Source organism: Rhinoraja longicauda, chromosome 2 (assembly GCF_053455715.1).
Source record: "Rhinoraja longicauda isolate Sanriku21f chromosome 2, sRhiLon1.1, whole genome shotgun sequence".
Taxonomy (NCBI): domain Eukaryota; kingdom Metazoa; phylum Chordata; class Chondrichthyes; order Rajiformes; family Arhynchobatidae; genus Rhinoraja; species Rhinoraja longicauda.
In genome coordinates this window covers 109770111-109783765 of record NC_135954.1, presented here as the reverse complement: position 1 = coordinate 109783765, position 13655 = coordinate 109770111, and the positions used below count along the sequence as shown (strand labels likewise).

Here is a 13655-nt window from a genome sequence, read left to right as displayed (position 1 = left end):
GTGTGTGTGTGTGTGTGGTGTGTGAGTGTGGGGTGTGTGTGAGGCGTGAGTGGGGGGGGGGGGGAAGAGAGAGAGAGAGGGAGAGGGAGAGGGAGAGGGAGAGGGAGAGGGAGAGGGAGAGGGAGAGGGAGCGGGAGAGGGAGAGGGAGAGGGAGAGGGAGAGGGAGAGAGAGAGGGAGAGGGAGAGAGAGAGAGAGAGAGAGAGAGAGAGAGAGAGAGAGAGAGAGAGAGAGAGAGAGAGAGAGAGAGTGTGTGTGTGTGTGTGTGTGTGTGTGAAGGGAGGGAGCAGGAGACGATGGGGACGCACTCACCACATGGGACTTCATCCGCGGGGGCGGCCCGTCGAACACAAAGACGGGTTTGATGCCCTTCTCGAGCAGGCTGGCAGTCCGGTAGAAAACACCCACGATCTGGCTGCAATAAAACACAACGCTGGGGTGAGGGTGACCCCTGGTGGCACACGGCAGTCGTGCCCCTGCTACCCATGGCCATCTACACCTCTTCATTAGTCCAGCAGATATATGGGCAGAACCAGGCCACTTGGTCCATCAAGTCTACTCCACCATTCAATCATGGCCGGTCCATCTTTCCCCATCTTTAAACCCCATTCTCCCCATAAACCCTGACGCCCGTACTAATCACAAACCTGCCAATCTCCACCTTAAAAATATCCACTGACAATAGACAATAGGTGCAGGAGGAGGCCATTCGGCCCTTCGAGCCAGCACCGCCATTCAATGTGATCATGGCTGATCATTCTCAATCAGTACCCCGTTCCTGCCTTCTCCCCATACCCCCTGACTCCTCTATCCTTAAGAGCTCTATCCAGCTCTCTTTTGAATGCATTCAGAGAATTGGCCCCCACTGCCTTCTGAGGCAGAGAATTCCACAAATTCACAACTCTCTGACTGAAAAAGGTTTTTCCTCATCTCCGTTCTAAATGGCCTACCCCTTATTCTTAAACTATGGCCCCTTGTTCTGGACTCCCCCAACATTGGGAACATGTTTCCTGCCTCTAACGTGTCCAACCCCTTAATAATCTTATACATTTCGATAAGATCTCCTCTCATCCTTCTAAATTCCAGTGTATACAAGCCTAGTCGCTCCAGTCTTTCAACATGTGACAGTCCCGCCATTCCGGGAATTAACCCAGTAAACCTACGCTGCCCTCCCTCAATAGCACTGACTCGCCCTACACAACCTTCTGCGGCAATAAATTCCACAGATTCACCACCCTCCGACTAAAGAAATTCCTCCTCATCTCCTTTCTAATGGTACTATGGCGAGTCCGAAACTTGCTAGTTGTAGACGAAGTTTATTGCAGCCGCAATACACGAATACAGAGTCAAAACAACAAGTTACAGGACAACCAATATAAACTTACTGTCTTCCTTGAAGACTTCGCCGAACTGGCTAAATCGGGCGCCAAACGCGCACCTGACATCGCTGGCCAATCAGCGATGTCGTTTGCTGGACCAATCCTCATGGTCGCGTTCCCACGTGACCTCGCTGGCCAATCCGAGGGTTCGACGACCTGGACCATTCTCTATGGTCGCTACATGACCCCCCCCAGAACCCGAGGTGCGGAACCTAGCAGGGAGCCGGATTTCGCGACCATAACGAGTACGGAGAGGGACAGCCTGAACCACAGGAGCCGGAGGTTCCGGACTTGGTGGAACAGCCGGAACGGGAGGTTCTGGAGGAACTACCGGAACGGGGGGTCCTGGAGGAACTGCCGAAACGGGGGGTCCTAGGGGAACTGCCGAAACTGGAGGTCCCGGAGGAACTGTCGGAATGGGGGTTTGTGGACTGGGCGGAACTAACGGAGGTCGGCCTCTTCTAGGGGTTTGACCGACCAGGACTGGTTGATCTGGGTCCAAATGGGCAGGTTTGAGCCGGGACACCGAGACGAGTTCACTCTTGCCGCCCATGTCTAAGGTGAAAGTAGCCGTTCCCTTACGTAAAACCCGAAACGGCCCTTGATAGACCCTCTGCAACGGGGCGCGATGGGCATCTTTACGCAAAAAAACAAACTCACAGTCCTTCAGGGAAGACGGTTCATGTACCATGGGACACCCATGACGTGAAGTCGGCACTGGAGCCAGGGAGCCCACCCGTTCCCGGAGAGCTGCTAACGCTGATGGGACTGTAGGGAGCAGGGCTGAAGTGTCCGGAAACAGATCTCCAGGTACTCGAAGGGTCGAGCCATATACCAGCTCTGCAGACGACGCACCGAGATCTGGCTTAGGAGCCGTCCGGATGCCCAACAGAACCCAAGGGAGTTGGTCTACCCAGTCTGGGTCTTCAAGCCTTGCACAGAGGGACGCCTTAAGTTGGCGGTGGAACCTTTCTACGAGTCCATTTGCCTGGGGGTGATATGCAGTTGTGGGTTGCAATTTGGACCCGTACAGTTCCGCCAGCGCGGCCCAGAGGGACGAAGTGAACTGTGGTCCTCTGTCAGTTGTAATAACTGCCGGGACCCCGAAACGAGCTACCCAGTGAAGGGCCAAAGTCCTAGCACAAGACGCTGACGAGATATCACACAATGGGAAAGCCTCTGGCCACCGGGTGAACCGATCCACCACCGTGAGGAGGTGGGTGTAGCCCCGGGAGGAAGGCAAAGGCCCGACCAAATCCACGTGGATGTGGAAAAAACGAAAAGCCGGGACTTCGAAATCCTGTACGGGGGGCTGGATGTGGCGCTGGACCTTAGCGGTCTGACAGGGCACGCAAGAACGTGCCCATCCCGCTACCTGTTTCCGCAGGCCATGCCAGACAAACCTCGCTGCCACCAAGGCAGAGGTGGAGCGGATGGACGGGTGTGCCAGCCCATGAATGGCATCGAAAACCCGGCGCTGAAGGGAGGGCGGTACTACCGGCCTGGGGCGAGGAAGAGAAACATCGCACCAGACTTTCGTGCCCTCCGACCCACAAGCTACCTGGGCCAACTTCAATCCCGAAGTGGTGGACTGGTACGTCGAAACGGTATCCGCCAGGAGCTGTGCCTCCGCGAGCTCCTGGGGATCCACTTCGCAGTCCACCGCCGAAATAGGGGGAAACGCAGGTCTAGACAGGGCGTCAGCAACGGCATTCAGCTTACCCGCGATATGACGGACATCTGTGGTAAATTCTGAGATAGCCGTGAGGTGCCGCTGCTGGCGGGCCGACCATGGGTCAGACAATTTCAAAAAAGCAAATGTTAATGGCTTGTGGTCCGTAAATGCCACAAATGGGCGGCCCTCGAGGAAATACCTGAAATGACGGACAGCTAAATGGAGAGCTAGAAGCTCTCGGTCAAATGCGCTATATTTCAGCTCGGCCGAATTTAGTTGCCGGCTGAAAAACGCTAAAGGCTGCCAACGGCCACCAACCTGCTGCTCCAGAACCCCGCCCACCGCCACATCAGAGGCGTCAACCGTCAGGGCCGTGGGGGCGGAGGGGCTCGGATGGACCAGCATGGTGGCGTCTGCCAAGGCTGCCTTAGCTGCCGTAAAAGCCGACTCTGCGGCCGGGGACCACAACAACTCTACCGGATTACCTGCAAGGCATTGGAAAAGTGGGCGCAGGACTCGCGCCGCTGCCGGAACGAATCTATGGTAGAAATTAACCATGCCTACGAACTCCTGCAGCCCTTTTACTGTGGTAGGCCTGGGGAAAGCCTGGATAGCCTCCACCTTCTCTGGCAAAGGGACAGCGCCGGCAGAGGTAATTCTGTGACCTAGAAAATCGAGAGCAGGCAGGCCGAATTGACATTTGGAGGGTTGAATAATGAGCCCGTGGTCTTGGAGCCGCTGGAACACGGTCCGCAAATGGGCCTGGTGTTCTTGCACTGAGGGGCTGGCTACCAGGATGTCGTCTAAATAAATAAACACAAAGGGTAAACCCCTGCCCACGCGGTCCATCAGTCGCTGGAAAGCCTGTGCCGCGTTCTTTAAACCGAAAGGCATACGCAACCATTCAAACAACCCGAACGGAGTAATAGTTGCAGTTTTTTGTATGTCCTCCGGTCGCACCGGAATCTGATGGTATCCTCGCACCAAATCGATTTTGGAAAACACCACCGCTCCTTCCAGTCCAGATGAAAAGTCCTGTAGGTGCGGTATGGGGTAGCGATCAGCCGTGGTGACAGCATTGAGACGCCGATAATCGCCACATGGCCTACACCCCCCAGATGCCTTGGAGACCATGTGTAACGGCGAGGCCCATGGGCTGTCAGACTGACGAACAATTCCCATTTCCTCCATCTTCCTGAACTCCGCCCGTGCCACCACCAGTTTGTCTGGCGGTAGTCTCCTGGCCCGAGCGAAAACGGGAGGGCCTTCAGTGCGGATGTGATGGACTACACCGTGCTTAGCTGAAGGTGCGTCAAAACGTTGGACGAGCTGCTCTGGGAACTCTGCCAGAATCGCAGCATACGAGTCGGGGGCCGCGACGACGGCCTGGACAGTAGGGCTGGGCGAGGAGGCGATTGTCGGAGCGACGTGCTCGTCTTCAGCAGCGGGTCGGAGGTCGTTACCGCGGACATCAGGAACCAGTGAAAAAGCCCAGAGAAAATCTGCGCCCAGGATCGCTTGTTTGACGTCGGCTATGATGAATGGCCATTCGTACGTGCGGAGGCCTAAAGCAAGGGACATCTTCCGTGTGCCGAAAGTGCGAATTGGGCTGCCGTTAACCGCGATGAGGGTGGGACCTGTCTTACCCGATCTGGTTTCGAGGTCGGTCGGCGGCACTATGCTGACGATGGCTCCGGTGTCTACCAAAAATTCTGTGTCCGTGAATCGATCATGGACATAGAGGCGCCGGTTCTGGCCAATCGTAACTGCCCCTATGTACGATCGGCCGAGGCATTTCCCGCAAAGGTACAAGGCAAACGACAGTTGCGGGATTCGTTACCCCATCGTAGGTGATAATAGCACCAGCCGCGCTTGTGCGGATCTTTTTGGCGGGCTTTCGGGGAATTGGCGGGAGACGTGGTGCCATCTTTCCGTCGCTGTGGCGTGGTCACCGATGTCGAGACTTTGTTGATGGAATCACTGGCCTTGTTTTTTCCCGCTATGAGCGCGTCCGCTTTCGCTGCATATGCTTCGGGGTCCTTAAAAGAACAATCCGTAAGCAACAGTCGGACATCCTCGGGAAGTTTCTCGCGGAATGCCTGTTCAAACATCGGGCAATCCGTATGCTCACCGGCTAGCACCATCATTTCAGCCATGCGGACGGAAGGCAGTTGGTCTCCAAGCTCCGGTAGGTGCAGAAGTTTTGCCGCACCACCATGCTTATTTAACCCGAAGGTTCGCAGTAATGCCTTCTTCATGGTTTCGTATTTGTCTTCTGCAGGTGAAGTTATGATAAACCGCATCATGCGCTTGGTTGTGTCCGGCGATAGAGCGCTGACGAGGTAGAAGTACTTCGTGGAATCGTCCGACACCTTCTTTATGTGGAATTGAGCCTCGGCGTGGATAAACCAAGCTTGCGGTGCGTACGTCCAAAATAACGGAAGATGAACGCCTGCCGCGCCTGACTCCGGTGTGCCCTGCTCGGTCATCGTCAACGAGGCGTCGGGTTCCTGCTCAGTTGGTGATCGTCCAGATCACGTTCGGGGTCACCAATATGGCGAGTCCGAAACTTGCTAGTTGTAGACGAAGTTTATTGCAGCCGCAATACACGAATACAGAATCAAAACAACAAGTTACAGGACAACCAATATAAACTTACTGTCTTCCTTGAAGACTTCGCCGAACTGGCTAAATCGGGCGCCAAACGCGCACCTGACATCGCTGGCCAATCAGCGATGTCGTTTGCTGGACCAATCCTCATGGTCGCGTTCCCACGTGACCTCGCTGGCCAATCCGAGGGTTCGACGACCTGGACCATTCTCTATGGTCGCTACAGTACGTCCTTTAATTCTGAGGCTGTGCCCTCTAGTCCTAGACTCTCCCACTGGTGGAAACATCCTCTCCACGTCCACTCTATCCAAGCCTTTCACTATTCGGTAAGTTTCAATGAGGTCCCCCCTCATTCTCTTAAACTCCAGTGAGTACAGGCCCAGTGCAGACAAACGCTCACCATAGGTTAACCTACTAATTCCTGGGATCATTCTTGTAAACCTCCTCTGGACCCTCTCCAACACCGACCACCACAGCCTTCCACAGATATGGGGCCCAAAATCGCTCATGATAACCAGTGCCTTATTAAGCTTAACATCCCTTTTTTTTATACTCTAGTCCTCTCAAAACAAATGCTTAACTTTTAAGGAACTGGCACTTAAGAACAGTTTTTACCCCAGGGCCATACGAGAACTGAACACTACCTTCTGCACTAGGCAACACTGTTAAAACTTTTGTACTTAATATAATTGTATTTATTTGTTTTTGCATTTATTGCATATATGTTTTTACGCACCGTCAGGATTGGCTATTTTTTAATTTTGTTGTACTCGTTGCAATGACAATAAATGAATATTATTATTATAATTATTATACCTCCCTCCTCAGCACGGTCAGTGGTAAATGGCCTGGACTCCACGCTGGCCCAAGTAATCCACCCTGACCAGTCCTACACAATCTCGGCCAATCCATCCAGGACAATATCCACCTGTCCCAGAGGGCTGGTCAGTCAGTCAGTCACCCTTTGACAGGGTGGGGATCACGAATACCATCAAACACAGTGGCGTACAGCCGGGCACAGCTGTACCTTGGGCCCCGTGCTGAACATCATGCCAGTACCGACTCTCATCCGCCTTCATGTGATCCATATCCCTCCCTTCCTTGCGTATGGAGGGCGAGTGGGAGGTGGAGGGAGTGATGTGAGGGGACAGGGGAGGTGACGTGAAGGGAGGGGTGGAGGGAGGGGGTAGGGTGGTGGATGGGGAGCGAGGGGGAGGGGGAGTGATTGGGTCCTCACCTGAGATGGTGCAGGTATCGCTGGTCGGGCCGGGCCATGCGGAACTGGTTCATGACCACCGAGGCGTCCAGAGCCATCACCCTCCCTGAGGGGCAGAGGAATGATCAGAACGGCACAGAACGGCAGGGAAGGAGGGGGAGGGGGGGGGCAGGAGGAGGGGGAGGGGGGGCAGGAGGAGGGGAGAGGGGCAGGAGGAGGGGGAGGGGGGGGCAGGAGGAGGGGAAAGGGGCAGGAGGAGGGGAGAGGGGCAGGAGGAGGGGGAGGGGAGGGGAGAGAAGGAGGGAGGTAGGAAGAGGGGAGAGGAGGAGGAGAGGGGAGGGGAGAGGAGGAGGGGGAGAGGGGTGGGGGAGAGGAGCAGGAGGAGGAAGGCAGGAAGGGTGGGGGAGATGCAGGAGGCGGGGGAGAGGGGCAGGAGGAGGGGGAGAGGAGGGAGGCAGGAGGAGGGGGAGAGGGGGGAGAGGAGGAGGGGGGAGAGGAGGGAGGGGAGGGGGAGAGGGAGGAGGGGGAGAGGAGGAGGGGGAGAGGAGGAGGGGGAGAGGAGGAGGGGGAGAGGAGGGAGGGGAGGGGGAGAGGGAGGAGGAGGGGGAGAGGAGGGAGGGGAGGGGGGGAGGGAGGAGGGGAGAGGGAGGAGGGGGAGATGAGGGAGGGGAGGGGGAGAGGGAGGAGGGGGAGAGGGAGGAGGGGGAGAGGGAGGAGGGGGAGAGGAGGGAGGGGGAGAGGAGGAAGGGGGAGAGAAGGAGGGAGAGAGAAGGAGGGGGGGAACTGGTCCGTGCATGGGCTGAGGGAGGGGGGAACCTGTCTCCATCACCTTCACTGCCTGTCTCTCTGCGCCCCTCTTTCACCCTAACTCCCACCTCCTCCACCTCCCCTCTCTTCATTTCCCCACCCTCCACACACTCTCCCCTTCTCCCACCTCCTGTCTCTACCCCCCCCCCAACACTTTCTCTCCCTTCCTCTCTCCCCATCGTTTTCTTTGTCACGTCCCTCTCCATCCCCTCTCGTCTCTCTCTCTCTCCCACCTCCTCCACCTCCTCTACCCCATTCTCTCTCTCTCTCTCTCTCTCTCTCTCTCTCTCTCTCTCTCTCTCTCTCTCCCACCTCCTCCACCTCCTCTACCCCATTCTCATTCTCTCATTCTCTCTCTCTCTCTCTCTCTCTCTCTCTCTCTCTCTCTCTCTCTCTCTCTCTCTCTCCCACCTTATCAATTCAATTTTTTTCAATTTAAAATACTTTATTGGCATGATAAGACACATCATTATATTGCCAAAGTATAGAACATTGCATACATATTTAAAATGCATGAATATAAAAACAAGTATACAATGCATGGGTCGATATGCCCCTGTACATATATATATATATATATATATATCTTTCTCTTCTCTCTACCACCTCCCTCCACCTCTCTACCCCATTCTCTACCCCATTCTCAACCCCTCTCTCTCTCTCTCCTCTCTCCCCCCTTATCTTTCCCTGTCCATCCCTTTCTTCCCCCTTCCCTGTACACCCCTCCCTCCCTCCCTCCCTCCCTCTCTCCCCCCAGCCCCTCTCCCCTCTCTCACCCTCATAGGCATAGATGCTTTTGCTGGTGATGGCCCCGGCCGCCCGTTCCCGGATCAGCTCTGCCAGCCGGTTGATGCCCATGGTCGGGTCGGGATGGTCGGGTCGGGATGGTCGGGTCGGGATGGTCGGGTCGGGATGGTCGGGTCGGGATGGTCGGGTCGGGATGGTCGGGTCGGGATGGTCGGGTCGGGATGGTCGGGTCGGGATGGTCGGGTCGGGATGGTCGGGTCGGGATGGTCGGGTCGGGATGGTCGGGTCGGGATGGTCGGGTGGGACTGACGGCAGCTCCGGGAACCTGCAGTCGTAGCCTGAGAGGGAGAGAGAGGGGAGAGAGTAAACAAAGGGGGATAGGGAGAGGGGAGGGGTAGGGGAAGAAAGAGAGGAGGGGGGGGGGGCGGGGAGGAAGATCGAATGGGGGGGGGGGGGGAGAGTAGGAAGAGGGAGGGGAGAGGCGAAAGAGAGAGGGGTTAGAGAAAGAGAGGGGGGAGAGAAAGAGATGAGGGGAGAGAAAGAGAGGGGGGGAGAGAAAGAGGGGGGAGAAAGAAGGGGGATGAGAAAAGGGGGAGAAACAGAGGGGGAGAGAGGGGGGAGTGAAAAAGATGGGGGGGGAGAAAGAGAGGGGGAGAGAAAGAGAGGGGGAGAGAGAGAGAGGGGGAGGGAGAAAGAGAGGGGGAGAGAAAGATGGGGGGAGAGAGAAAGAGAGGGGGAGAGAAAGAGAGGGGGAGAGAGAAAGAGAGGGGGAGAGAAAGAGAGGGGGAGAGAGGGGGAGAGAGAAAGAGAGGGGGAGAGGAAGATGGGGGGAGAGAGGGGGAGAGAAAGAGGGGGGGAGAGAAAGAGAGGGGGAGAGAAAGAGAGGGGGAGAGAGAAAGAGAGGGGGAGAGAGAAAGAGAGGGGGAGAGAGAAAGAGAGGGGGAGAGAGAAAGAGAGGGGGAGAGGAAGATGGGGGGAGAGAGGGGGAGAGAAAGAGGGGGGGAGAGAAAGAGAGGGGGAGAGAAAGAGAGGGGGAGAGAAAGAGAGGGGGAGAGAGAAAGAGAGGGGGAGAGAGAAAGAGAGGGGGAGAGAGGGGGAGAGAAAGAGGGGGGAGAGAAAGAGAGGGGGAGAGAAAAAGAGGGGGAGAGAGAAAGAGAGGGGGAGAGAGAAAGAGAGGGGGAGAGAGAAAGAGAGGGGGAGAGAGAAAGAGAGAGAAAGAGAGGGGGAGAGGAAGATGGGGGGAGAGAAAGAGGGGGAGAGAGAAAGAGAGGAGGAGAGAAAGAGAGGGGGAGAGAGACAGAGAGGGGGAGAGAAAGAGAGGAGGAGTGAAAGAGGGGGAGAGAGAAAGAGGGGGAGAGAAAGAAGAGGAGAGAAAGAGAGGGGGAGAGAAAGAGGGGGAGAGAGAAAGAGGGGGAGAGAAAGAGGGGGAGAGAAAGAGGGGGGAGAAAGAGGGGGGAGAAAGAGAGGGGGAGGGAAAGAGAGGGGGAGGGAAAGAGAGGGGGAGGGAAAGAGAGGGGGAGGGAAAGGGAGAAAAGAGGGGGGTTGTCAGAGAGCCTGGAGAGAGAAAGAAAGCCTGGTGGGAAGAGTAGGTCGAGTGTCAGAGGTAGGTTCAGGAGAGGAAGAGAGAGGGTGAGGAAAAGGAGGGCAGAGGAGAGGTGGGAGAGAGAAAGGCATAGAGAGAGGAAGAATGGGGGTTTGACAGAAAGGGAGGCAGAGAGTGGGGTTGAGGGAGATGAGGGGAAGGAGATGTTGGAAGTGTGGGGGACTGAGGGAGTGGGGTTTGAGTGTAGGCTCGCGACCCTTCTGTGGAGTGGTACGGGACTGAAACATGCCCTTTGGCCCACCGTGTCAATACCAAAGCTGCCTGGCTGCTTTCCCGAGGCAGCGTGGTGTTGATGGAGTTGATGGTGGGGAGTCTGTTCTGTGTGACGGACTGGGCTACATCCAGAACTCTCTACAATTCTTGTGGTTATGGGCAGATGAACCATGGAAAGCATCCGATCGGGATGCATCACAGCTTGATTCGGGAATAGCTCTGCCCAAGACCACAAGAGGTTGCAGAGAGTGCATGTCAGGTATCTGGGGGGAATATGAGAAAGGGAGGGGTGGGTGGGGGATATATGATATGTAATTGGGGAATTCAGGTAAATTCTCCAATTTCTTGCAACATTTTCAAGTTGTGAGATACCCAAGTGGAATATGAGGTATTTATTCACAAAATGCTGGAGTAACTCAGCAGGTCAGGCAGCATCTCGGGAGAGAAGGAATGGGTGACGTTTCGGGTCGAGACCCTTCTTCAGACTGATGTCAGGGGGGTGGGACAAAGGAAGGATATAGGTGGAGACAGGAAGATAGAGGGAGATCTGGGAAGGGGGAGGGGAAGAGAGGGACAGAGGAACTATCTAAAGTTGGAGAAGTCGATGTTCATACCACTGGGCTGCAAACTGCCCAGGCGAAATATGAGGTGCTGTTCCTCCAATTTCCGGTGGGCCTCACTATGGCACTGGAGGAGGCCCATGACAGAAAGGTCAGACTGGGAATGGGAGGGGGAGTTGAAGTGCTCGGCCACCGGGAGATCAGTTTGGTCAATGCGGACCGAGCGCAGGTGTTGAGCGAAGCGATCGCCGAGCCTGCGCTTGGTTTCGCCGATGTAAATAAAGTTGACATCTAGAGCAGCGGATGCAATAGATGAGGTTGGAGGAGGTGCAGGTGAACCTCTGTCTCACCTGGAAAGACTGTTTGGGTCCTTGGATGGAGTTGAGGGGGGAGGTAAAGGGTAAATGTCTGGAATATGAGGTGCTGTTCCTCCAGTTTGTGTTTGGCTTCACTCTGACAATGGAGGAGGCCCAGGACAGAAAGATCAGTGTGGGAATGGGAAGGGGGTGAGAGGGTTAAAATGGTCAGCAACCAGGAGATCCAGTAGGCCTTGGCGGAACAAACGCGCGTTCGTTAAAATGGTCACCGAGTCTACACTTCGTCTCGCTAATGTAGAGAAGTCCAATAAACTTCTAACTTGACCTAACTGGACAGGCCCTCAAACTCACGAACTATCGCTGACCCTTCTCACCCCTTTCTTGATTTCTCCGTCTCCATCACAGAAGACACACTTCCGCCTGATGTTGTGGAGTCTAAAGAAACCTCACCTGTCCATGTCCTCTAGAGATGCTGCCTGACCCACTGAGCCAATCCAACACTTTGTGAAACGTCACCTCTGGGCGGCGGTGAAGCCTCGCGACAATGGGGCCTCGGCGGTGGCTATGTGGCCGTTGACCTGTGGCCGTTGAGAGCATTATGGGGGACTGCCGTGAGGGAGGTGTAAGGGGGGACTAAGGACAGTGGGGACCAGGCGTGGGATAACTGGTGGGGGGAGACCAAAGGAGGAGCCGGTGTGCTTTGTAACTTTGTCAGCACCGTAGGTGGCCGCTATTTGTATACATTGGGTATGTAAGCAAAGAATCTCACTGTGCCTTGTCACGTGTGACAATAAAGTATCCCATTCCATGTTCCCCAGAGATGCTGCCTGACCCGCTGAGTTATTCCAACAATCTGTGAAACGTCACCTATCCATGTTCTCCAGAGATGCTGCCTAATCTGCTGAATTATTCCAACAATCTGTGAAACGTCACCTATCCATGTTCTCCAGAGATGCTGCCTGACCCGCTGAGTTATTCCAACACTCTGTGAAACGTCACCTATCCATGTTCACCAGAGATGCTGCCTGACCCGCTGAGTTATTCCAACACTCTGAAACGTCACCTATCCATGTTCCCCAGAGATGCTGCCTGACCCGCTGAGTTATTCCAACAATCTGTGAAACGTCACCTATCCATGTTCTCCAGTGATGCTGCCTGACCCGCTGAGTTATTCCAGCAATCTGTGAAACGTCACCTATCCATGTTCTCCAGAGATGCTGCCTGACCCGCTGAGTTATTCCAACAATCTGTGAAACGTCACCTATCCATGTTCTCCAGAGATGTTGCCTGATCCGCTGAGTTATTCCAGCACTCTGTCTTCTACTCACCCCTTCTCATTCTTCATTAAGTTATTGGTATATTATTGCCATGTGTGTTGAGATAGTGAAAAGCTTTGTACGCTATCCAGTCAAGGTATGCTATACACGAGTACAATCAAGCCACACACACAAGTGCAACAGGTAGTCCAAAGAGAAAAATACCAGAGTGCACAATATAATGTTACAGCTACAGAGAGAGTACTGATAAAAAAAACCATCCAAGAATGACAAATGATGTAGGATGGGAGATCAGGACTACTCCTCAGCTTATGGCAGGACCGTTCAGTAGCCAGCTAACGGTGGGGTAGAAGCTGTCCCTGAATCTGGTGGAACAAGCTTTCATAATTCCATATCTCTCTCTGCCCGATGGGAGAGGGAATGACCTTGAGTGGGAGAATGAGTGGTCCTTGATTATGTTGGCTGCGTTTCCAAGGCAGCGTGAAGTGTAGATGGAGTCGATGGTGGGGAGTCTGGTCTGTGGTGATGGACTGGGCTACATCCACAACTCTGCAATGTCTTGCGGTCTTGGGCAGTTGTTCCCAAACCAATCTGTGATGCATCCATATACAGAGATGTGGCCTTCCATCACAGTGAGGAGGTGACTGGAGGAGACTCACTGTGATGGATGTTTCTTTTGTTTGGTGTTGGTTTATGATTGTATGCGTTATTGCATATTTTTATTGCTTATTTTTATTGGTCTTATTGTTGGACTGCGGGTAATCTTTCATTTCACTGCACATTTATGTGTATGTGACAAATAAATTGACTATCCCAATAGAATGCTTTCCACGGTGTGTTTGTAGAAGTTGGTGAGATTCCTTGGAGACATGCTGTACTTAGTCCCCCGAGGAAATCGAGATGTTGGTGTGCTCTCATGCCCACAGCTTCAGTGTGGTTGGGCATCTTTTTTGGTGATGGTTAAGTTTGGAGGACGTGATGTTGATCGGTTTCTCTCTCCACAGATGCTGGCTGGCCATCTTAGTTCTTCCAGCATTTCTGTTCTCGTTTCAGATTCCAGCAGCTGTAGTTTTGCTTCCCAGCACCAAATCCACCACCCTCTTTGACTTTCCTTGTTGCCTCCATCAAAGATTTCAAGCACTCGTTAATAAATCCACACTGAAGACACCCCCTGATTAATCCGTGGCTCTCTGAATGAAGACTCGGACTATCATTCAGAAGGTATTCCAAGTGTTTTCCCACCAAAACCAGC

At 54.3% G+C, this 13655-nt stretch overlaps 1 protein-coding gene across 1 annotated transcript in view; it reads right to left on the bottom strand.

Moving 5' to 3' along the window:
- The window catches only part of LOC144608173 (putative flap endonuclease 1 homolog), a 29863-nt gene extending 21044 nt beyond the window's left edge, over positions 1-8819 (bottom strand). The window contains 3 exon segments of the mRNA XM_078425666.1: positions 312-414; positions 6901-6985; positions 8463-8819. Coding sequence (XP_078281792.1) covers positions 312-414; positions 6901-6985; positions 8463-8544 — 270 coding nt within the window. The 5' untranslated portion in view covers positions 8545-8819.
- Between the last annotated feature and the right edge of the window lie 4836 nt (positions 8820-13655).